Here is a 26,007-nt window from a genome sequence, read left to right as displayed (position 1 = left end):
CAATAATGTAAGAATTACCCGATACATAATAAAAAATTAAAAGTTATAAAACGTACCCCATTTATATTTATCATTGAAAAAAAATAATTTGGGTGAGTTTTAAAAAGAAATTGACCTCACCTCAATTTTTCCGTCTCAAAAGGGAGAAATCATTCAGTCTCAAATTACCTTTTACTGGTCTGGAAGTGGGTGCTCATTTTATGAAAATTTTTATGACACTGACAGGGATAATCAGTTCAAAAGTATATGACTATCTTGAAGATAATTGTTCACTACCGGTGGAACAAAAAGGCGGGAAGAAAAGGTGTTTAGGAAGAGAAAACCAACTATGGATTGATAAATATATTTTAAAGAACTGCAAGAAAAGAAAACAAACTTGAATGTCGCTTGAATAGATTACAAGAAAGCTTATGATATGGTGCCACATTCGTGGGTGTTCAGGACGTTGAAAATGGTAGAAGTGGTTGAAAATGGTAGAAGTGGTTGAAAATGGTAGAAGTGGTTGAAAATATAATTGAGCTCAGAGGGAAAAGTATCAGCAGATGGGAAACTATTAGGGACAGTCAATATCAGACGCGGTATCTTTCAAGGAGATTCCTTCTCGCCACTTCTATTCATAATAGTACTCATACCATTGACACATGTACTAAGAGAGACAAAGATGAAATACCAACTGGAGTAGAATGGATAAAAAATCAGCCACATGTTATTTATCGGCAATCTGAAATTGTTTGGCAAAACAAAAAAGGAAATTCACTCTGGTTCAAACTGCACAGCAGTGGAGTGAAGGCATAAATATGGAGTTTGGAATTTCCAAACGTGCAGGGAAGAGAGGAGACATGAAAGGCATCATTTTGCCAAATGGATTAGGAGATCCTGATACAGAAGGCTACAAGCATCTGGGGTGCTTGAACTTACTACAATGCTTTGCAATGAAATAAAAGAGAAGACGAAAGAGGTGTATATTAAGAGACTTAAACTGCTACTGAAATGTAGACTGAATAGTAGGAACCTGTTCTCAACCATCAATTCATGGGTAGTTGCTGTAATTTAATACAGTTCAGCATTTGTAGGACGAACACAGAAAGAAATGAAAAAGTTGGATAGAGGCACACAGAACCTGTTAGTCAAGTATGGAGCACTTCACCCAAATTCTAATGTGCTCAGACTGTATATCACAAGGAAGAAAGGAGGAAGAGGGCTGATTGCGATAAAAGAATGTGAGCTTAGAAATGTTCACCACTACTTGGCTAACAGTCATGAAGTGTTACTTGCAGCAATGGCGAAAGAGAAAAGCTAGATAAAGATTCATCGGAAGATAAGCAAAGAATCGAAGTAGAAAAGTTGACTGAGTTGGCAAGAATGAAAATTCATGGTCAGTTTGAGCGATGTATTAAGGCACAAAAATGTCAAGACAAGTGGAATTTTCTGTCTAAAGGTGACTTGAAAAGAGAAACAGAAAATTTTATATTTGCTGTCCAGGACTAGGCACTAAATACAAATGCAATAAATAAAAATATCTATGGGAAGGACTGTTCTTATAAATGCAGGTTATGTGGTAAATCTCTTGAAACAGTGTCACACATTGTTAGTGCGTGTTCTATACTTGCTCAAAAACAGTACAAACATTGCCATGTTTTGTACAAATCTGCATTGGAGTTTATGCCAAAAGTTTGGAATCCAAGTTACGGACAAATGGTACCAATATCACCCAGAAGGAGGGCGTTAAGATTCTCTGGGATCTCATGATTCCGTGTGACCGAGAGATAACTCACAGGAAACTAGATTTTGTAATTGTGGACAAAAGACTAATGAATGCCAAATTATTGATGTGTCTTGCTCAAACGACATCAACTTAAAAGGCAAGAAGAATGAGAAACTATGGAACTACCAGAAACTGAGGGTGGAGATTGCTAGATTGTGCCAATAATCATAGGTGCACTTGGCTCAATTCCTGATGATCTTATGAAACAGTCGAACTCCTTGGGAATCAGATACAATAGAAGTCAGTTCTGCTTGACTCAGCAAACATTGCTTTTCATCTAAATGATTCCTTGACTATCCTCACTATCTTTGGTGTAAAAACTCTTAAGGGGGAATAATGGCGTAAACCATCACAACAATGTGCAGTTAATGGAATAATAATAATTCTGATTTCGTTTATCAACGTCTCTCTGGAAAGGGATGGGCTTCATTTCCAGAGGATTTCCCTCAATTCCGCCTTCAATCCAGGAGCTTCAAAGATCAAGGGTTTTCCTAAGGATGTTTGTGGTACCTACAATTGCAGAGGTCTGAAGGCTGCCTAACACATTGGAGATTTGTAGGTTTTTCAATTGTCCTTCCAGACGACCTGATACTAATACTAGTGTAGCAACTACGACCGGGAGTATTTGTGTTTTAACCCCATGTATACACCTCATCTCCAAGGCCAATGGAGCATAATTGCTCCACTTCTCATTCTCCTTCTCTCTCACATTCCTGTCCCAGGGTACTGAAAAGTCTACAATCTGCTAGTTTTTTGAGACTTTGTCAATGACGACCAAATCCGGACGATTATGTTCCAATTGCTTGGTTGTTATGACACTTTTGTCCCTCCATACCTCTACCTTCCCATCCTCACTTGTTCTCACTTCATCAGCCACCTCCACAAACCGTTTTCCAGCACACTTCACCCGAACCCTCCTACACACCTCCCAATATATGCGATTGTGTCTTTTGCAGAACTCTCTCTAGGCCAGTCCACTACACCCTGCTGCAAGGTGTGCAATTGACTCTGAGGGCTTACTACAAATCAGGCATTTTGCAGCAACTTCCTCTCCTAGAACCACTTTTTGAACAATGCCTACTCTTTTGCTGCACAAACAAAAGCTTCAGTACTCTTAGCCAGATACCCAGCTCTAAGCCATTACCATGAGCTTTCATCAGCCACTTCTGCTATATCCTGGAAGCACCTTCAATGCATTTTCTTCCTAGCCAATTCCTCTGCCCTTTCTCTATTCATACATTTCACATAATCAGCCTTGGTCTCACCTACCTCCACTTCATTGGCCACAACCTTAAGCATCCACTTCTCACTTCTAACCACATGCTCTTTCAATGACATCTCCTTGGTTCTAACACAATCTTTTACACTTTTCAATCCTCTCCCACCATCTTTCCCCTTTTGATACAGCCTTGCTACACTACTTCGAATGTGAAATATACCAAACATTGCTAAAACTTTTATTGTTTTGATATCCATGGCATGCGAATCCTTGTCAGACCATTCTAAAATTCCTGCACTGTATCTCAAAACAATGACTGCCCATGTATTCACTGCTTTCATTAGGTTTCCTCTATACAGTTTCGACTTTACAATTAGTTTCACTCTTCTAAGATACTCCTTCCTGACTTTCTCCTTCATTTCTCTGTCCATGATGCCTACCCCCCGCCCAACACTCCCAAATACTTATACCCTGTATCTTCTATTTCTTTCATGATTTCTCCATTTGGCAGCAATATTCCATTCAAATGAACCTTTACCCCTCTTCATCATCAGCACCACACTTTTACTAATCCTAAACTCCATCCCAATGTCTTCTGAGTATGTCCCCACAACTTCTACCAGTTTCTCCATTTCCTTTTCATTTCTACCGAATATTTTCAAATCATCCATAAACAGTAGATGGTTGAGGCGTCTCTCACCGGATCCAAAGTTATACCCAGTTTTTCTCTCTTCAAGAGGATGCTCAGTGGCATCATTATCATTACAAAAAGAAGTGGCGATAGCGAATCTCCTTGAAATATTCCACGTTTAATGCCAACTTGCCCCATTTCCTCTTTGTTTGCTGTCGGCACCGTTTTCCATTGAGCGATACTTGTCTCCAAAAGCCCTACCACATTTTTAACAACCTTCATCATCAATAGTGTTTCACGTATCCATGAATGAGGAACCATGTCATAAGCCTTTCTGTAATCGATCCATGCTATGCTCATATTCCTCTTCTTCTTTGCATCCTGCATTAATGCTTTATCAATTAATAGTGGCTCTTTGGTACCTCTCGAGCCTTTCCGACACCCCTTCTGTTTGTCAGGAAAAACACCATTACTCTCAAGATGCTCATAAATTTTCTTCGCAAAGATTCCAGTCAACAGTTTCCACATCAGTGGCAGACATGTAATTGGTCTATAATTATTGGCATCTGTTCCCTTTGCAGGATCTTTCCTAATCAGTGTTGTTCTTCCCTTCACAAGCCAACCAGGGACATCTCCCGACTCTACAACTCTTTGCAGGGCAGCAGCTATAGGTGGATAAAAGCATTGAAACTGTTTAAACCAGAAGCCCATCACTCAATTTGGACCAGGTGCCTTCCAGTTTGTCATCCTTCGTATGCCAGCCTTAACGTCACCGATGGTTATCTCAACGTTCTTCATCTGCTACATTCCTAATAGCCTTTCTCTGACCTCTTGCAACCAGCTAGCCTTTTCATTATATCGCCCTTCGACAGACCAAATTCCACTCCAGAACTTCCTTGCATCTTTTGCATTTTCCGCCTGTTTACTACCATTTAATTCTTTATACAGCTGAGACTGATTGTTTCGGAAAAGGTTGTTTTGCTGAAATGCAACACTTTTTCCAACAAAGTTCCAAATTTTCAAACCACCATCTTCTCTTTCAACATTGTTAGAACGCTCATGGTTCCCTTTTCCAGCAATCTATACCTACTTTCAAGCTCGTCCTTAGCTTTCTGCCCTAGTTTAACTCTTTTTCTTATTTCTTCGCTTCTGCCAATGTCTTTCCGCCACCGTTTAATACTTTCTTCAAGCTGCCTCTGCCAGTGTGGCCTTCTATCCTTCATTTCTCTCTTTTTCTTCTGTATTAAGCCAAGACGATTCGCAATAACATATGATGCTGCATACAGAAGCCTGTTAAGTTCCATAATCGATATGTTTTTCTTATGATGTTGTGAATTACTCCTTGAGTTATTTTTACCTCAATTTTCACCTTCCGCATATCACTACTCTTCATACTTGGAATCTCTATGATATCGTCTCTAAGAAGAACCTCTCTTAACTTCTGAAGTACTTCTTTTTCTACAGAAGTCAAAGTTCGAACTTCATCACCATTTCTCCATACATCTGCTCCTTTCACTGGTTCCATTGTCTCAGAGTCAATGATCTTATCTGCCATAGATCCTTCAAACTCCTCATCACTTCCCCTTACAAAGCATTCCCACAGTACTCTTCTTTCCTCATCCGTCCATGGTTTTTTGACCTTTCCTGTTCCAACTCCCTTCGTGTCTTGGGACTCTCTCTGGCAATTCTCACTCCCCCTATATCCAACCACATCCTCAGAATTTCGAACAGTTGTATGATGACTACAGAACCCACTCTGTTGACCAGTGGGACACCTACCGGACGTGATGTCCCAGCCTCATTCAGGTCGTTATTTTCAATATTTTGATTTTTCATTCTCCCATAAATTGGGTTAGTGAATTTTAGGTTACACCACCACCGATAGTTTTATCGAGATATCATCTCTAGGAGAGTTCCTCACTAAGGTTAAAGATCCCCTCCCGACCTTTCTTCTTCACCACCATAGTTTGGCGTGCGTCTCTCGCTGTTTACTGGTGAGAAGGAAAGTCTATTGTTGTAGAGAGAGAAAGAGAGAAAGTCAATCTAGTTTGGTGTGCGTCTCTCGCTGTTAGCTGGTGAGAAGGAAAGTCTATTGTAGTATAGAGAGAGAATGAGAAAAAGTCAATCTAGGCCATGGAGATAGAAAACGTATAAAGTGTACATACTGTCTGTTAGCTCGTGCCCCATACATAGTAACAGGGGACGGAAGGGAGGCGGCTGGTTCGCCGAACCTCTCAGCTCGAGAGCTGGTCCGAAAAGGAAGATGCTGCTTATTGCTCTTGCTTTTATAATTGTTTCCGGTGGTCTTTTGCGCATGTGTGGATTTCCTTTGAAAGGGGAAGTAACTTTGTCCATGTGTGCGTACATGTGCGTACGTTAGCGTGTGTGTGTATACACGTGAATGTGAGTGTATGTACGCGAACGTTAATATATCTACTTGTGTGTACATGTGCGCGTATGTTTGTGTGCACGTATGTATATGACAAGAAATATAGCTTGAGATGTGAACGCGTGTTTTTGTGTGAGACTAGGAAAGGCTCCCACAAGATCTTCATTTTTTTAGGTATTAAATGGCGCTGAATTATGTGGTAAAAATTTACCGATTTCTGTATTGCCGTAAGGAAAACAAACAAATTAAATCGTTTCAGTTTTTTTCGTAAGTTTTTTTTTTTGAATATTAAAAAAACAAACAATAAAAGCCAAACATTTTTTCTATCTACATGGAATTATTTTTCAACTAGAAACTTAATAAAATTACCAAATAATATTTGATAAACTTTTTTGTTTAGGGGCAAATAGCTCTAAAAAATGTTGCTGTTGGAAATATTAATTCTAAAATAAATTATATTAAATATATTATCAATATAATTTTTGTTTAAAATTCATTAAATAGCAATTTTCAATAGAATACTTAAAATAATTATCTCGCTAAAAACATTAACTAAGATACCGCTATTTAGTAAAATCAAGTTTTCTAAATGTCATATGCAAATAAGATGATCTTTTAATTGTATATTTTTCCAATTATCGTACTATAAATAAATAAATGAAAGATTAATGTAAGACACGTTAAAGTAAGACACGTTTTGTATATATTAATCAAATTGTGAACAAACAAACAAGCAGACAGGAATACGAATTTATATATATATATATATATATATATATATATATATATATATATATATATATTCATTCACGCCCCACCTTGGGACTACATAAAATGCGCTCACGTTAAAAAAAAAAAAAAAGAAAAAATGATCCTCTGGGTACGATATATTTCGCTGAACAAGAGGGAATGGGTCAAATTCTTTCAAAACCCGGAAAATATAGAATAGCCGGATGAACAGCAACGAAACGCAAACACAAGTATTAAAGTATAAATCAATTTTATAAAAAAATAGTCAATGGAAGGAGGAGGAAGGAAAAATAAGAAGGTGAGATTAGACAAAGAAAAAAAAACACATGAAGATAGGGGGGGGGGTCTTACGCTAATGTCTAAAAATGCCGAACGGAAAATATATCAATAAACAACAAAAAAGGAAAAAACAAAAGGAAACATTAATCCATCGCACGAGAGAGAGAGAGAGAGAGAGAGAGAGAGAGAGAGAGAGAGAGAGAGATGGGGGGAGGGAGTTATAATTCGTTCTTTTTTGTTAGATTCTTTCGGCAGATTTCGTTATTTTAGTTGTTCGTCCTGGCTTCATCATCTTCAAAAACATCCACAACTCTAGGGCATATTGTCGCCCTTATACTCGCACATTTTGCTTCTATAATTACCAATGCAATGTCTTTTAATAAAAGTCTTTCGGACAGCACAATTTTTTACCGAGATTAATTTAAATGTTGATTTATAAGTTTCGCAAGTTGTTATTATTATTTTTTTTTGTTGTTGTTTTGGCTTATTTCTTTAATATCCTTTGTCCATTGTAACCAAGCTTGTTCAGTTTAGTTTTACATCGGGTTAACTTTTTTTTGTGACTATCCAGAGCAAAGTTTCACCGCCCGATCACCATAACCGCTTGGCTTGCCGAGAAGTGTCTATAAAATGTATTTCTTTTTCTTTCTTCCTCCTTTTTCATCCGTATTTTGCTTGACTCTTTTTTTCTTCCTTTGTCCAATAGCTGTCAAATAGCTGATCCACCCTTTAGGAGCTGGAGGGAGGGTTAGGATCTGTTCTATATATTTCTGTTAAGCCTTTTCGTCGACTCTCTCATCTTATCTTCTTTCTCCTTACGCCCTTTCTTTCCCTTGTTACAGGTTCGACCTCTTTTTCTTGTGACGTCTTGCCTTGGCAATAATTAAAACAACAAAAAAGCAAGATATATTTTCCATCAGCAAAAAAAAAAAAAAAAAAAATTAAATCTAAAATTTATAATGTTTTTTAAATACATAATGTAACGCGGCGATTTTGTGAATATATATATATATATATATATATATATATATATATATATTTAGTAATGTGATTGATAATTTAAAAATCAAATTATAATTAAATTAAAAATCCGTTTCATAAAAAGGAACAACAACAAAATCAATAATTTGTACGATCGTTTCGGAAAACAGTGTTTTTATTGTGGTAGACATCAAGTTACGGACAATAATTTTTACATATAGTGTTTTTAACAAACAAAGTTTCCTCATCAGCAAATATTGGGAAGGGTTTTTATTATATGTAAAAGACACCATAAATAAACCTAGCATTAAAAGTAAGGCAGATGTATCTGGAAAAAATTAAAATAAAGGTATGGATTTAACTTGATAAGAAAATTAATATGGGTTAGAGATAGAAATAAAATAGAGTAAAATTATAAATATAAATTTGGTTTTTTTTTTTTTTTTTTTTTTTTTTACAAAGGCATCACCACATTATCAAGGCCCAGAGGCCACTCAAGGATAAGGGTTAAAGAGTGTACAGTAGAAGTTGGTCGATATAGTAATCATTAGTAATGAAAATTTGGTAAATTTAATAACTTATATGGAACGGCTCATCAAGAACTTATTTACTTTAGACTTGAACAAAACCATATTGTAGTCAGCCGGAAAGCAGGAAAACGGAAGACAATTCCACAGGCGTGCAGTTCTAAGAAAGAAGCTTTGTTCATGGAATCTACGTTTAGGTTTAGGCACAGATAAAGAGTGGGGGAAATTATTGATAGTGTTTACAGCTAGACGAGTGTTTCTTGTGAAAGTTTGGCGAGGGGGGACCATAGATTGAAGCTCAGTTGAACACTTTCCATGAAAATAACGATACATCAGAGACAAACTCGCAACATCTCTTCTGTGAGATAGAGGTTGCAAGGAGGAGAAAAGGACCTCTCCTACGAGGCTACGAAGTCTATTTTGAACTCTATCAAGGCAGGACAAGTTCTTTCTAGCAGCTCCTGCCCAGATGTGGCAACAGTACTCCATCCTTGGACGTACCTGGCTCTTATATAGATAGAGAATAGCATCAGCAGTGAGATATCTACTGGATCGATAGAAAGATCCCACCATTTTTCCAGCGGCCTTGGCAACAGATTTGATATACGTGTTCCATTTAAGATCAGGAGTAATGGTCAAGCCCAGAAGCTTGTCAAAACTTGAGGCCTCCTGAAGACGAGAGCCATTCATTTCAATTGATGACAAATGTGGATTAGAATGTTGATGATGTAAAGAGAGAAGCTTGGTTTTAGATGCATTAAAAGTAACCAGCCACTCCTTTCCCCATTGTACTACGTGCTCAAGATCAGAGGAGAGAGAATTGGAGAGAACTTGCTCGTTTACTGTCTTAGATGTGGTTTAAGTACAATATTATAATAGTAGTTTTCGATAAAACTCATAGACACATACACATATATATACATACATGTATGCACACATACACACACACATATACACATATACACATATACATAAATACACATATATATATATATAAATAGACACATATATACATATACATACATATACATAAAAATATACATACAAATATTTACCTTTTAATTTTTCGCCTTTTGGAATCAGGAACTATGGTCAAAGTACTCATATAGATGCTTGCTATAGCTTTTCAGCTTATGAAATGATAAATTTTCGAAAGGAACGCTTGTGGAATATTTTATATCCATTAGCATACTTTTGATTAAAGAACGCCAAGATTTAAAATTCGAAAGAAAGGGGAGGATAATGTTATTTGTATAATTAAATAATGCAAGGGGGATAATTAGTCATATTTTTTAAATTAAAGAATGCAAGGGAGATAATTAGTCTAACTTAATTTATTACAGAATAATAAAAAAATATTATAATCTATTTTTATTAATAAGTAATTTTTAATGATTTAAGGTGGTTTATATTTATTAAATTTAAACCAACGTATATGACTGCATGTGAAGATTAGTTCCTCTCTTGAATTTAATAGGGTGGTTGTATTTTTTATATCTTCATATTTCAAAATTTTTAGGGTCATCATGGAATCCACATTTAGATTTAGGCACAGATAGAGAGTGGGGGAAATTGTCGATAGTAGTTTTTAAGTAGCCGAGTATTTTTTGTGAAAGTTTGGCAAGAGGGGACCATAGATTAGAGCTTGCCATGAAAATAATGATAGAGCAGAGATAGGCTCACAACATCTCTTCTGTGGGAAAGGGGATGCAGGGAAGAGAAAAGGGCATCCCCTACCAGGTGTATTTGTGTGTTTTGAATCCTGTCAGGGTAGGATAAATTGATTTGACCATCTCCTGCCCAGATATGGCAACAGTACTCCATCTAAGACGTACTTAGCTTTTATACAGGTAGAGGATTGCATCGACAATAAGATATCTACTGGACCGGTGAAATCATCTTGCAATTTTCCTGATGATCTTGGCGATGGATTTGAGATCAGGAGTGAAAGTCAGTCTGAGAAGCTAATCAAAATATGGCACTTCACCAAGACGAGAGCAATTCATTCTAATTGTGCCAGATTGGGATCAGAGCGTTGATAATGAAAAGAGAGAAGCTTAGCTTTAGATGCATTAAAATTAACTGCCATTTTTTTCCCATTGCACTACATTCTCAAGATCAGAATAAAAAGAATCAGAGAAATCTTGGTTATTTCTTGCCTTTGAAGTGTTGCTATAAGATAGTAGTGTCGTCTATATAAATGTCTACAAATGATCTAAGTATATTATCATTGATGAAGATCAGAAAGAGAGTTGAACCCAGGATAAAACCATGAGGGACGCCAGCATTGATACTATGAGCTTCTTATAATCCTATCTGAAAGAAATGACAATAATTGAGAGAAAATTTCCAGCTATTCCATAACAGAAGATCTTGTGAAGTAGACATTATCGAAAGCCTTTGATTAGTCAAGAGCAACTGCCCTAGATACAAAGTCCTTGTCGAGAGATTCGCTAATCATGTGTTATACTACGATTAGCACACTAACTGTACATTTAGCAGAACGGGAACTATATTGCATGTAACTGAAGAGGTTATTTTTGCTGAGGTGGTTGACAACTTCATTTAAAACAGATTTCAACAGCTTATTCATGGCACACAAGTGACTGATTGGTCTGCACGAGAGGGAGATGATCTGAACGATAAACTGAATTTTTAAATATGGGACAGACTGATGAGGTTTTGCCAAGGTGCTGGGAAGCATTTTTCCTTAAGGCAATGGAACCCGTATCATAGTGCACTTTCGATTTACGAGACCTGGTTACACATCTCACAGATCCAAAGATCGCTGTGATTGGGCGGCAAGGTTTTGCATTCCCTTCATGCTCTCTTGAGCTTCTCTTGGTCTATCTTGGCTGCTTCAAAGTGCTCTGCGCCCCTGTATATCAGTGCTCTCCACTGCTTGCGATCATACGCTAGGGACCTCCAACTGTCAATAGGAACATGAAAGCTCACCAGACTCTCCTTGATGCTATCACGAAAACGTTTTTTGGGCTTGTGCTGGAGTCTTTTGCCAAGAAGGAGCTCATCATAAAACAACTATTTTAGGAGTTGATAGTCATCAAGCCGGATAAAATAACCCGCCCAACGCATCTGGTTCTTAATAACAACGATAACAATACTGGTTGTTTGGGCCTTATTTAAGATATATGTGTCAGGGACAAAACTATTCCATTTTAAACCAAGAATGTGTCTAAGGCAGTGCTGATGAAACCTCTAAGGCTGTTCTACACGGACCTTGTACTAGTAGTACAAGGTCCATATTTCAGAGGTATAGATTAAGGATGGCATAACACATGTTTGATATACTGACATTTTAGTTGTCAGATTTAGATCACCATCAGACCAGACTATCTTATAACCTTCCAAATGTGTCTGATGCCTTGCTGCTTCTCTGTCTTATTTCCACATCAAGGGTGCCATCATTTGATAAGGTACTACCAAGGTAGACAAAATTTTTAACTTCAAGGTGCTTTCCTTAGACAAAGATATCAGGTTCCACATACAGATCACCAGGAGCGGGAGTGTACATGACCTTAGTTTTCTTAATGCTGTCACTCCGAAGCAGGTACAAGCATTCGTAAAGAGATCCATCGCTAATTGCATATCTACTGGAGAGTGTGTCACCAGGTTAGCATTATCAGCATATGTTTTTATACTTCATGTTAAATAGCATTAAAAGTTACTTCTATTTCTGTTTAATATCTAATATATAAAGTCCAGTCAGTCAGATTTTTCATATTAGAACCAAATAAGAATGCATCTCATAAATCGATATTTGATTCTATCTAGCTAGTTTTTAATTTTTGTGCTCTGTTCTTTGCAATAAAAAAATGTACTTTGGTTTCTTTCAAAATATACTGGGGGATTGGATTGGTATAATTGAATGATTTTACAATTATGATCTAGAAAACAAAAATAAGTTTACTGGTTATTAATGCAAAATTTTTCATTGTTGCCTTATTAGACGATGGGCCAGCCCCAATTTCCGTGTCATTCCGTTGACGCACAAACTATATGAAAAAAATTTCACTTGATTCGGAGAGATTTGATGTTGTAGAGTCTAAATCTAAAAAGATCTCCAGATGAAAGATGCGCATTTTTTCATATTTTGCAATTTAATTTGATTATTTTATTGCAAAAGTTGAGCGTAAAAAATCATGTAAGGGAGGTAATCATTTATTAAATATGTTTTTTGGTCAATAGTTACCTCCCTTTGTTTAAAAATTCACCAAATCGTGTGTTGTGTCAATAAATTTAATTTTGAATAAAGATATAATATGTGTGTGTGCGTGCATGTTTTTTTTTTTTAATTCTTTTATTAATTAAGCATAATTAATACAAATTTTGCATTTGTTTAAAAATAATTCCAGGCTGAAATAAATTATACTTAAAATTTCCTCAGCTATTAAAATAATCTGCTATTTATTTACATCTACAATATTTTTACAGCATTTTAATCATTTGTCAATTAAATAAATAAATTCTAGCTATCCTGGTGTGTTACAGGCTAAAATAATTTGAGAAACGCAGCATTACAGAAATGAATTTAATATTCACTGCACCATCAGCAAGGGATGAAGAGCTTGAACCCAGCCAGAAAAGGTTGAGGAGCAGTAATTTTAGTCAATCCACCTTTGGTAAAGATGATCAAACTACTCGCTGTTCCTTTGTTTTCCCCAGCCAAATGTATATTTTGTGAAAGACAAAGAAAAGATAAAAAAAAAAAATTGATGGAAGGCGCACCAGGGAACCCCTGCAACAATAGCTGCAAAATTGAAACATGATGAAGAACTTCTTTGTCAGTTACAAGATAAAGATCTTGTAGCTGCAGAGATAAAATATCATCTTGCATGTAAAATCAATTATACCAATGTCTTGAGATACACAACAAAAAATCAGTAGACATGAACAGTGAAACAAAACGGTGCTGCATATAATATTTCAATATTCTTTTATTGCAAATACCACCAAAAAGCAATATTGGATATTTGCTTGTGGTCAATTGTAACTCAACTCAACTAAGTACTGTGAATGCAGTATTTTTGAAAAGTCTTGCAATTTCTGATGAACTTGAAACTGAATGCATTGTTGATGCATTGGAAGAAATTGCCAGCAGAAGAATTTCATGGAAAAACTGTGATTGCGTCATTTAGCCAACAGTGATACAAATGAAGTAATCACAAAAACTTTGCCAGAATTAACAACTGACCATGAAGAAGCAAATACCCTTCTTTTGCTTCATGCAAAGCATGCATCAACTGATTTCTCTTCCATTATAATTAAGACTTCAGATACGGATGTTTTTCTTCTTTGCTCAACAAAATGATTTAAACTCTGATTTAAATATGGCAACTAATGCCAGTCGATCATCTTGTTTGATCTCTATTAAATCAGTAGCAGAGAAATGCGGACCTGTTATTTCAAGTGCCTTACTTTCTTTGCATGCATTCACTGGCTGTGACACTGTTAGTAGTTTTAAGGGAAAGGGGAAAATAAAACCATTTGAACTGATGAAAGAAACAGAGGAATTGCTTCAAACTTTCACACTGTTAGGCTGCAACTGGCATTTGACTGACAATTTGTTCCAGCTATTAGAAAAATTTGTGTGCTCTCTGTTTGGACAGAGAAATGTTTTTTCTGTAAATATTGCCCGTTTTAATATTTTTCACATGACTGGAAAATTTGATAAAAATTTACCACCTTGCCAAAATAGTTTACGATTACATGTGGAAATAGCAAATTATCAGGCTGCTATTTGGCGGCAATGTCTTCGCATTAATATTAATGCTTCTTCTCCAACAAACCATGGAAATGTGAAGATAAAAGTTGGTTGTTCATTGGAGCAGCCTTCCCAAAACTCCATCAACATTAATCAATTTAGTAAAGTGTAACTGTAAGAAGAACAGCTGTGACTCCAAGCATCGTTCTTTTACCGACCTTTGCCAGTGTGTAGATTGTTTTAATGTAGTTGAAAAAAAATAATGAAATGCAGCAGTTCAGTGAAATAGAAGATTCTGACTCCTCAGATGATAAATGATAAGATTCAGGATTAGAGAACAATCGTATATTTTTCAATTCCTTTTCTAAATGTATTACTTCATAACAATTTTTTCAAAATAACTAAAAAAAAAACTCTTTTATATATACATATATATATATATATATATATATATATATATATATATATATATATATATATTTTTGTCAAAATTCTTCTAAGCATTAAGGTTTGTATATCAGTCAATATGCATGTGTGACAAAATTACATCAAAAAGTAAATGACCGTCCAAAATGAAGAAAAGTCATTCAATCACCAAAAACAATTTTTCCATCTATGATTTTTGAAAGGCACAAGATTTGAAAACATATATAAATGCTTTTCATGTCTTTTGTCAAACGAATGTAAACTGCAGTGTTTTATGAGGATATTTGCAACTCGAGAAACTGATATGACAATAGAAATTAACTTTTTCGGTTTTACACAAGTTATTTTATTTGCTGAAAATTCCTAATTTAATAAATAAACACATCATATAAGAGAATAGACATATCAACTTTTTGTTGATACACTTTAATGTGTTAAACTACTTATTTAAATTTCACTTTACATAAAGTGAACCATGAAATGGACTTTTTCCATAAATGACACACCCTGTATCATCACCTTTTTTCTGAAGCAGTGCACACATTTAGCCTAGAGATCTCTTCAGATTTGAAATCAACATGAAAAATACTCCTAGAAACACTTGAAATTTTCTCATATGAATAAAATGTCTACCAACTCAAAAACTAAGCCCTTTTTCAGCCTCTGGCCCATAGTCTATATTTTAATAATGAGATAAACAATTTTTTTTCAATAAATAATAGCCTATTTATTACTTAGAATTATTTGATTAACATGGTAGTAGGTAAAATACTTTTCTTTTTACATGACTAAACTATGGTCTATACAAGCAGTAGACACATTGTTCTTAAACAGCGTCTCCCAAGCATTGTCAGATATACTACTGGTCTTCTGAGAAACTTTTTTTTCTTTTTTCTGTTATGCAAGTGAAATTTAATATTTGAAACAACAAGTGCGCAAAGTTTTAATACATTTTTCAAATTGAAGAAGAATTATGTGAATGTGCTCTTGTCACAGCTGAACGTATTGAATTAAGGAAAATATTACGTTTCTCGATTGTAAAAGATGTTTAATTTATACTTTTATGCAAACATTTTTTAAATCACAATTCTATTTTGATATCTACTATATAAAGTTATCTTGTGGATTTTTCAAAATCAAACCTAAATAGCAATCAGTCTGATAGATTGATGATTGATTCGATGTAGCCTACTTTTTCAGCATTTCTATGTATGCTATAGATCTGGCTAGAGATAGGTTAGTTTGTAAATCAATTGCTTAAAGCCACCCAACGTGTGCCTGCATATAAAAATGAAAAATCGAATGTGATTACTATAACATTATTTACATCTGTGTGTCTGGTTAAAATTTGGAAGAAACCAAAAATATATTTGTAACATTGTTGTTACGTTCAGTGTTCGTTGCAGTTCAAACTTCTCTCAGACCCCTACTCTGTCTGGCACTAGGTGTATCAGAATTTTGGGGGAATTTTTGACACCCCTAACACGAAACTGCGAATAAAATATAAAAAAAAACTCGTAATTTCTCTGTTAAAAGACGGTTCTTTATTTTCTTTATGGAATATACTTCCAAAATAAACTATTAAAGTTGTTTACAAAGTGCCGGCGCGCCTTCATACAGCCATTTTTTTTTTACATAGTGAAATAAATGGAATTTTACGAGTTAATTTTTTTCAATTTCAAAATTTCAAAAAATCTATCAAAATTTTTCTATTGGTTAAATTTTTACGATGTTTTCAAGGTCAATGTGAAATTTTATGCTCTTTCCAATAAACCGAATATAATATTTTAGACAACGTTTTTTTTTAAATTCACCCCCAATTTGAAATGTCTATTAAAATTTTAATAATTAATTTATGTACCCAAATTTTATATATCACAAGTTGAAGATAAAAGATCAATAAATAATATATTGTAAATTAAAACAAAAAAAAGTGTTTTTTGGAAATTTACCTGTAAAGTCCAAAGTGTAAAACCTTTTTTTTTTTTTAAACCAGGTTGATTTTTTTTAAATTGGAAGTCTATGTTCTGCTTAAGTAATGGACGATGACGACAATTTTTTCTATTTCATTCAATATTTTCTTTTTTAGATATTTAAAAAAAATTTCACTCGACAAAAAAAAATGAAAATATAATAAATAAAAAATTAATGTATTTTTTGAGAAAAGAAAAAAAATTCTTCGAGTGTCTTTATTTTAAAGGCAAAATCTTATATATATATATAAGTAAAATTTGACTATTTTGAACTATGGGAACACATATTTCTTCATGGACAAGGCTAGACGACTAATGCGAACGTGTGGTTTTTACTTCCTTCTGTCCATGTGTAGATCAAAACAATAAAAAAAAACTACTTCCCGTTTTCGATAAAAACGTAAAATTCTTGCATCATGGCACATTTTTCAAATAGGTGATTAAAAAATTATTTTATTAAAAAAATAAATGGATTTTAAAATATAAATATGGATAAATTCTTAATAATGAAGAATGGAACTACACATTGATTAGTAATTTTTATAGGTAAGTGATTTTTTGGAATTATATCGATTTTTTTTATAATCGACGTAAGTTAAATTTCATTTATTTTCTTCAAATCATTTTTAAAGAAAACCGATTTAAAAAAACAAATATTGCATAATTTTCTATTAAACCTATTATTTTTTTAAAATTTGGTCTTTACTCCTTAAATTAAGAAAATTTAGGGTTTGAATTACATTTTTCAAGTAGTTATAAGCTTGGAATGATAGGTGGTCGAATTATTCAATATTTTTCACGCATTCGTAAGGTCGGTTTCTGACACACCTAGTCTGGCACCATCAAAAAAGAACAAAAATCTGGAACAGCATGTTTCTTTTGTAACAAAAGCATTTATTACTCTTACTCTCCCATCTTCTTAAGTTTCACGCCATTGTCCATCTCGCCCAGTGTAGACTTTTCTTTTTCAAACTCACGCCATTTCTCGCCTTGGACTTTACACATCCATTTTCTTTGACGTCCACTTTCTTTCTCTTGATCACATGATGCATTTTTCTCCTTTTTTTCCCCCTTTTTCTTCTCACACAAACTTCCTCATTTACATATGCGCTTTTTTCGGCTATTGCTGCTGCTAATCTCATCGCAAGTCAGCCATTCTTTGCTGCTGCTAATATTTTCCCACGTGCTCATATATACTATGCTACATGTTTACAAAGCATATTCTGATTCAGTATGACCTCAAGATGGATATGGTGTGTGTGTATATATATATATATATATATATATATATATATATATATTCATTCCCTTGGGGTTGCTAAGAGCCAGATTAATTCCAAGCAGGTCAGAAAAAAAATTCACTTCGATTCTTACTGTTAGTTCAAAAAACTATAAACCAATTAACTGTTGAGTTTTTTTGTTTTTTTTTAACCAAAGTTTGTGTACAGCAATACAGCATGCGAGTGAGAGATGTTAGGAAGGAAGGTTTTAAAACGTAACACGAGTGAGGATATAAAGAAAAAGGCCTTTTTTATTTAAACTTTCTATGTTCTTATCCAGTATTCCGAGTGGTTGGGGGTTAGTATACTTATTTTAATTTGATGTTTACATGTGCTAAGTTTTATGGATAGGACGGCTTTTATTACCCCCTTTCTCCCAACTAAACCTCGACATTATTTTATTATTTTTTTTTAATAACCAATTTTAGAACAAGTGAATAAAAAGATTTGCAGTGCATGCATAATATTGATGAATATTGTTTCTCTTTTGTTTAGAAGCACAAATAAACAATAATACTTGATTTTTATCTGTCTATAAATTTTAATTCAAGACAAATTACTTTTGAATTGACAGTTTAAAAGCTTCAATTGTTCCGCATGGAAATCAATGTGATGACCATTTACACACACGCACGCACGCACGCACGCACGCACGCACACACACACACACACACACACACACACACACACACAAATATGGATTTAGACAAGCCCGTTTCACAGCTGACATCCTCACTGTAATCTCTGAACGTATATACCATTCACTGGACAAAGCGGGAGAGGGCAGAGTGGTAGCTATAGATATATCTAAGGCCTTTGACAGGGTATGGAATGAGTGTCTCCTCAGGAAAATTAAATCATACGGTATCACTGGTAGAATACTTAACATAATTAAATCCTTCTTAGATAAGAGAAAAATCCAGGTTGTCCTCGACGGTCGTACATCTAAACAATATGATATAAATGCGGGAGTGCCTCAGGGGTCTATCCTTGGACCTCTATTGTTCCTAATATTCATTAATGACATCCCCGACAAAATTGCCTCTGAGATGGGTATATATGCTGATGACACCACACTCTATAACAGGCATGACAGGAAAACAAATGAACACATAACTAAAGAAATGGCAAAAACACTAGAGGATGACCTCCAATCTGTAGTGGAATGGGGACAAAAATGGATGGTCACATTCAATGCTGCCAAGACTAAACTGGTTTCCTTCAATAATTACAAGAAACCTTCTCTGCCACCAATAGCAATAGTGACTCCCTGTCTGAGAGTACATCTTTCAGACTGCTTGGCCTAACGTTCACAGGAAACATGAGTTGGAACAATTATATTGAAAATATTGCCAGGGCCGCTGCGAAAAAGGTAGGCTCTCTCTACCGTGCTAGAAAACTACTGACACCTGAAAGTATGCTGTACCTCTATAAGGCCACCATTCACCCATGTATGGAGTATTGTTGTCACATTTGGGCTGGTGCATCTGCTGCTAGTCTCTCGCTCCTAGACAAGGTTCAAAAGAGAGTCGCCAATCTGATAGGCCCTGAACTGGCATCTAAGCTTCAGCCTCTATCCCATCGACGAAACGTTTCATCCCTCTGCCTGTTCTACAAGTATTTTAATGGTGAATGCTCTGAAGAACTGCAGACACTTGTGCTCCCATGACGTAGACACCCTCGACAAACCCGACAGGCAGCTAAATCCCACCCCCACACAGTAGAGATCCCTAGATGTAAAAGATCTTTCTACTCCAGTAGTTTCTTCCCCAGAACCGCTAGACTCTGGAATTCCATTCCAGGTCCCTGCTTCTCTAACTGTACTGACATGCAGAAGTTCAAGTGTAATGTGAACCGACATCTTGCTGCCCAAATCCCAACATAGTGCCCACGTAGTTGCTGCCTCTGATAGTAGCCCATACACCAAAGTGGCAATGTGCCTTGTTTGGTGATAATGTAATAAAACACACACACACACACACACACACACACACACACACACACACACACACACACACAATGAAAAATAACATCTTATACAAAATGTTCAAGTTGTATACTTCAACATTGTATCCATAGAAGATGCTTGGGTGAGCTACAATCTGATCCACCTCGAAAGATATTTATAGCAAAAACTCATCTTCCTATCACATAGATGAAGAATTCCTCCTATCATGTGCCTAACATCAAATAGAATTTCCATGAACAGAGTTTCTTTCCAAGTATCAAGTTGACAAGAAAGTTCTTGCTGTTTTGTAATTTTAAATTCAGATGAACATATCTCTGCTCAAACGAAAAAAAATTTTTGATCGAAATAAGCACCATCAGAATAAACACACTTGCTAACGCAAAACAAGTGTATTCATACCAGTAACATAACATTTTTGTGTTCTGGTGGTGATGAAGTTACTGAAGGTGTTTTTGATATCGCTTAGATTTTTTAAGTATTTCTCATGCAGAAAGTTTTTGACATTCTTGAAAAAGTGGTAGTCAGTAGGTGAGAGGTCTGGAGAGTATGGTGGATAAGGAAGTTTTGTAGCCCAATTCATTCAATTTCTGCAGAGTCGATTTGGCAACATGCGGTTGGGCATTGTTATGAGGAGAATTGGACCTTTTCTGTTGACTAATGCTGGATGATGTTGAAGTTTCTGATGCATTTCATCCATTTGTTGATAGTACTTTGCCGCCGTAATGGTTTTACCTGCATCAAAAAATAATTGTAATGAATGAGACTGGTCACAGATCACCAAGCAATCAATCAACATGACCTTCTTTTAGTGAAACTCTGGCTTCGGAAGTGTTGTGGAGCTTCGTTGGCGTCTAACCACTGAGTTGAGCGTTGCCAGTTGTCGTAAAGAACCCACTTTTCATCACAAGTCACAATTTGGTCTAAAAACGGTTTTTTGCTGCGTAAGAGAAGATGACACTACATAATGGTGTTTCTTTTAGTTGTTCAATTTGCGAGGCACCTATTTATCAATTTCTTTTGTCTGGCCAATCTCTATCAAGTGGTTGGAAATCATCATCTACATTACATCTAATTCAGAAAAAAGTTCTCAAACAATTGTATGTGAAGTGGCTTCAACTAAGGCTCTTAATTGATCGTTGTCAACATTCGATGGTCGACCACTATGCTCCCCACCAAGACTCATCGCTGCCACAAAATTTCTTTAACCACCACTGTGCTGTATGTTCAGTAGTGATTCCTGGACCAAACAATTTTTTCTTATATTTAAAACGAGAAAAAAAAAAAAGAAAAAGAAAAAGTCTCCCATGAAATGGAACATTTCCCAAATTATATTTGCATATTATCTGAACTCAAAAACATGCAGCTTTTTTTTTCTCTCTAAAGTATGCATTACTTCTAGCTAGTCTAAAGTGAATACGTAACCCTAAAGGTATTACTCATTAACCAGTTTTTTAAATGAGTTAAAATAACCAGACTTTCCAATTTGATAAAAGTTCCATTATAGCATATTTATTATGGCATAGAGCTTAAATGCTTGAACTTTCTAGCTCGAGGTAGATAAAAGCAAAAAGTATCCATGCATTAACATGGGAGGGGAGACTATCTTCAAGTACTATCCTAAGCTGGGAATGGGGCAATGGACTTATAAATTAGATATTAATAAGTCCTTCTCACCTTTTTTTTTTTTTTAATGGAGAGTAGATAATGCACGTGGATGTGTTATCGGCAGCTCCAGTAACTCTCACTTCTCCTTTTTTGTCCTTCAGTCCTCATTTCCAATGAGTGATTTTTCTGACAGAGGGTGAAGAAAAAGCTGCTTTCCAGGTTGGTAGTACTTCATGAACAGTAGCCTGAGATGTCGGAAAATTTCTGTTTCTATGTCTATCCTTGTGGTCATGTCACTAGTAAGGGTGCTGGAGGTAAACGTTTCATCTGGGCTGACGTTATCCGCCTGATAGTCAGGGACCCGAACCTTGGATTAACCACTAAGGAGGCTGTCCTATCAGCAGGTGCAAAGTACCGGGGCTGCTGTATTGCCATTTGGTGAATGGATTCTGGACCATACAGTAGTTTCTGGTAGGGCCTCTCGATGCCAAACTAGTGGGTAATTGTTACGGCTTTACCTTATCATGTGCTACAAAAAAAAAAAAAAAAATTCTTGTCTGTTTCACTCTTACTTTCCCTCTCTGTCCTGCTCCAACCAAGTCTATCGACCTACTCCACAAATCCCAAAACCTCAACATGACAAATCTAAAAAAAAAAAAAACACGAATAAACCTAGAACCCAATCCTCCAATGTAGACCCCTACTACCAGGTCTCCTTCTCCAACATCAGGGGTCTACATTCCAACCTTCCAGAGGTTGAAACACAATTACAGGAGACAAAACCGGACATATTCTTTCTAAGTGAAACTGGCATAGGGCCAACCACTTCCCTAGACGAATTCATAATTAAAGGATACTCTAACTTAATATCTAAATCTGGCCCCCAAGATCGTCATGGGCATGGAATATGTGCCTACATTAAAGATGGCTTTCCATGTGGTAGGGATATCTCGAGAGAAGACCCTAATTTACCTTATATGTGCTTCCGGGTTGCACTAGCTTACGCCACTGGATTTATATTTGCCCTCTATCACCCCCACAATAGTGGGGTTACTATCTTTTAGAGCATATCTGAGAAAATTGACCTTTTCCTCACAACTTCCCCTGAGCTATGTTCATGCTCTGTTCTATCTCCTCTGGGATTCTCCGACCACTCCGTTGTAGCAGTTAAGATAAAAATGAAATGTAATAAGTCCCCAGACGTACCCCTCCACCGTACTGTATACCGATACTCTATGGCTGACTGGAATAGCTTCTGTACATTCATATCTGATCTACCTCTGCATTCCATGTTTAAAAAGGATGTGTCCTCTATAGTATCAGACCTGACCGAATGGTTAATTGTAGGCATAGACCGATTCATACCATCCAAAAAATTCCAACAAAAACCTAACAGCCAGCCATGGTTCTCCCCTGAATGTGCTGCTGCCATCGCGCACAGAAATCACTTTTTCCATAGCTACCAACGTAATAGATGTACTGAGACTAAAGCTGCTTTCAGGACTGCCAGCAACCACTGTAAAAGAGTAATAAAAAATGCAAGAGAGCTATATGCTCAGTCCGTTAAATCCAAAGTAGCTGAGCAGCGACTTGGTTCCCACCAGTTTTGGCAAATAGCAAACAAGATTCTGAACAGAAGCGTACATTCTATCCCAACCATCATCAATGGACCTGAGGTCATCTCGTCAGCATCAGACAAGGCCAGACTATTTGCCAAGAACTTTGCAGCTAATTCTACCCTATGCAACGAAGGCCATCAACTCCCCGTATTTCCTCCTATAACAGACAACACGCTATGCAACATACAAATATCAGTGCGTGAGGTCGCCAAGCTAATCAAGAACCTTGATTCCAGTAAAGCAACTGGCCCTGACGGCATTCCACTTATAGTGCTGAAAAAGCTCCAACCAGAACTTGCCCCCATACTTACAAAATTGTTTAAGTGTTGCCTTAAGGAGAAGTGCTTTCCAACACCCTGGAAAACCTCATCAGTATGCCCTGTATTTAAGAATTCAGATGAAAAGTCATCTCCCTCTCAGTACAGACCAATAAGTCTCCTGTGTGTCACGAGTAGGTTGTTGGAATCCATATTAAATAAAGAAGTAGTCAACCACATCAGCAGGACAACCTTCTTAGTGACATGCAATATGGTTTCTGCTCTGCAAGACCTACAGCAGATGTACTAACGGTTATATCTCATAGGATTAGTAAATCTCTTGACAAAGCCTTCCTTTCCAGGGCAATTGCTCTTGACATATTGAAGACCTTGAATAAGGTATGGCATAAGGGCCTACTTCACAAGATTTCCAGCTATGGTATCACTGGAAATGTTTTCTCAATTATTCAATCATTTCTGTCCGATAGGTTCATAAGAGTAGTGGTTGATGGACAGAAATCAGAGGCCCACAGTATTAATGCTGGAGTCCCTCAGGGGTCCATCCTGGGCCCAACTCTCTTCCTGATATACATCAATGATCTCCCAAAACACATACTTAAATCATTCGTTGACATCTCTGCTGATGACACAACCATCTATGGCAACACATCAAAGGCCGTAAATGACAAATTTTTCTTTAATTCTCTCTCCTCTTATCTTGAGTGCGTGGTTCAGTGGGAGAAGAAGTGGCTGGTCACTTTTAATGCATCCAAAACCAAGCTTCTATCTTTACATCATCAATGCTCTGATCCCCATCTGGCATTAATTCAAATGGATGGCTCTCGTCTTGGGGAGGCCCTATGTTTTGACAAGCTTCTGTGTTTGACCTTTACTCCTGATCTGAAATGGAACATGTACATCAGGTTTCTTGCCAAGGACACTGGGAAAATGGTGGGATCCTTCTACCGCTCCAGAATATATCTCACTACTGATTCAATTCTCTATCTGTATAAAAGCCAAGTAGGTCCAAGGATGGAGTACTGCTGCCACATTTGGACAGGAGCTGCTAAAAACAGCCTATCCTGTCTGGACAGAGTACAAAATAGACTTCGTGGTTTGGTGGGGGATGCCCTTTTCTCTTCCCTGCAGCCTCTCTCCCACAGAAGAGACTTTGCGAGCCTGTCTTTGTTTTATCGTTATTTCCATGGCAAGTGCTCGTCTGAGCTCCAATCTCTTGTCCCCCCTCGCCAATCTTTCACGACAAGAAACACCTGTCTGGCTGAAACTACTGTCAATAATTTTCCCCATTCTTTATCTGTGCCTAAATCCAAACGTATATTCCATGAGCAGAGCTTCTTTCTCAGAAGTGCACGACTGTGGAACTCTCTTCTGTTTGCCTGTTCCCTACCTGACTACAACTTGGATGTCTTCAAGTCCAACATAGACAAATTCCTGACTAACCGTCCCCTTAAGTAAGACACTTTATCAAATCTCCAATACTAATGATTACTACAATACTATCTCATTGATTACTGTACACGCAATAACCCTTATCCCTGAGTGGCCTCCAGACCTTGGTAAGTGGTGACCTCCATGTAAAAAAAAAAAAAAAAAAAAAAAATACAACTCCCTAGCAAACACATCACTAACAAGTGTTAATGCTCGGAATCTTCTGAGGTTGAATACCTTTCCAGTCATTCGGATTCAAATATAAACACCCATATCGCAATCGCGGAAACCATATCAGAGCACAGCAGCCAGATAGAGCGAAGACAATGTTTGTGCAGCTATATCACTCTGCTTCACTCCATTATCAGTGGGTACACACACACACACACATACACACACACATACACACACACACACATATAGTTTTATATTAGTATGGAAATTACTTTCATGTTGTTAAAACTCTAGATTTATTCTTAATGATTCACTTCACTACTATGTGAACTGTTCTAAATATATTATATCATTTTTTTCTTTTCTTTTCTAGATGTTTCACATTCATTGTGTTCATATTTCACCCTCTTCTCTTTCTCTCTCTTTCCATTCGCTTCACTTCCTCTCCCCTCTCTGTTTTATATATATATATATATATATATATATATATATATATATATATATATATATATAAATATATATATAATGTGTGTGTATTTGCGTGTGAGTGTGTGTGTGCGTGCGTTTACGCACATGTAAGTTATAACAATCAAAAGTTCCCACACATATCAACATAAACAGGTTTCGTTTAAAGTAATCTTGAGATTTGATACAACTTAATCACATCATGTGACAACAATTTAAACACCCGGAAGGTACAGAACAATTTTATTATTCTTTTCGTTTTTTTTCGTTATTTTTGCCATCCACGTTTATCTTTCTCATTCCAATCGTTGCTTTTACCAGTGACCATCATGCTCAGGCAGTTTAAACACTTGTTATCTCCACGTTGGAACGGAGTCGTGCTTTTGTTGTTGATTTACTTTGCTACAGGTAAGAACCGACTACTTTATTTCACATAATAACTATAATTACACACACACACACACACACACACACACACACACACACACGTTCGTGCACGAACACATAACATAATAGTAAAATTTGAT

At 36.2% G+C, this 26,007-nt stretch overlaps 1 protein-coding gene across 2 annotated transcripts in view; it reads left to right on the top strand.

The window, feature by feature from the left end:
• LOC145246767 (uncharacterized) overlaps positions 1–26,007 on the top strand; it is a 108,702-nt gene that overhangs the window by 40,093 nt on the left and 42,602 nt on the right. The window contains exons 1-2 of one of the 2 annotated variants that reach the window (XM_080108547.1): positions 25,534–25,710; positions 25,802–25,888. In XM_080108547.1, coding sequence (XP_079964673.1) covers positions 25,810–25,888 — 79 coding nt within the window. In that variant the 5' untranslated portion in view covers positions 25,534–25,710; positions 25,802–25,809. Of the gene's footprint in view, positions 1–25,533; positions 25,711–25,801; positions 25,889–26,007 lie in introns of those variants that run through there. The other variant, XM_080108546.1, reaches the window with a different exon arrangement.

Source organism: Euprymna scolopes, chromosome 24 (assembly GCF_053919585.1).
Source record: "Euprymna scolopes isolate OS-2025 chromosome 24, ASM5391958v1, whole genome shotgun sequence".
Lineage (NCBI taxonomy): Eukaryota > Metazoa > Mollusca > Cephalopoda > Sepiida > Sepiolidae > Euprymna > Euprymna scolopes.
This window is presented reverse-complemented; position numbering and strand designations above follow the sequence as displayed.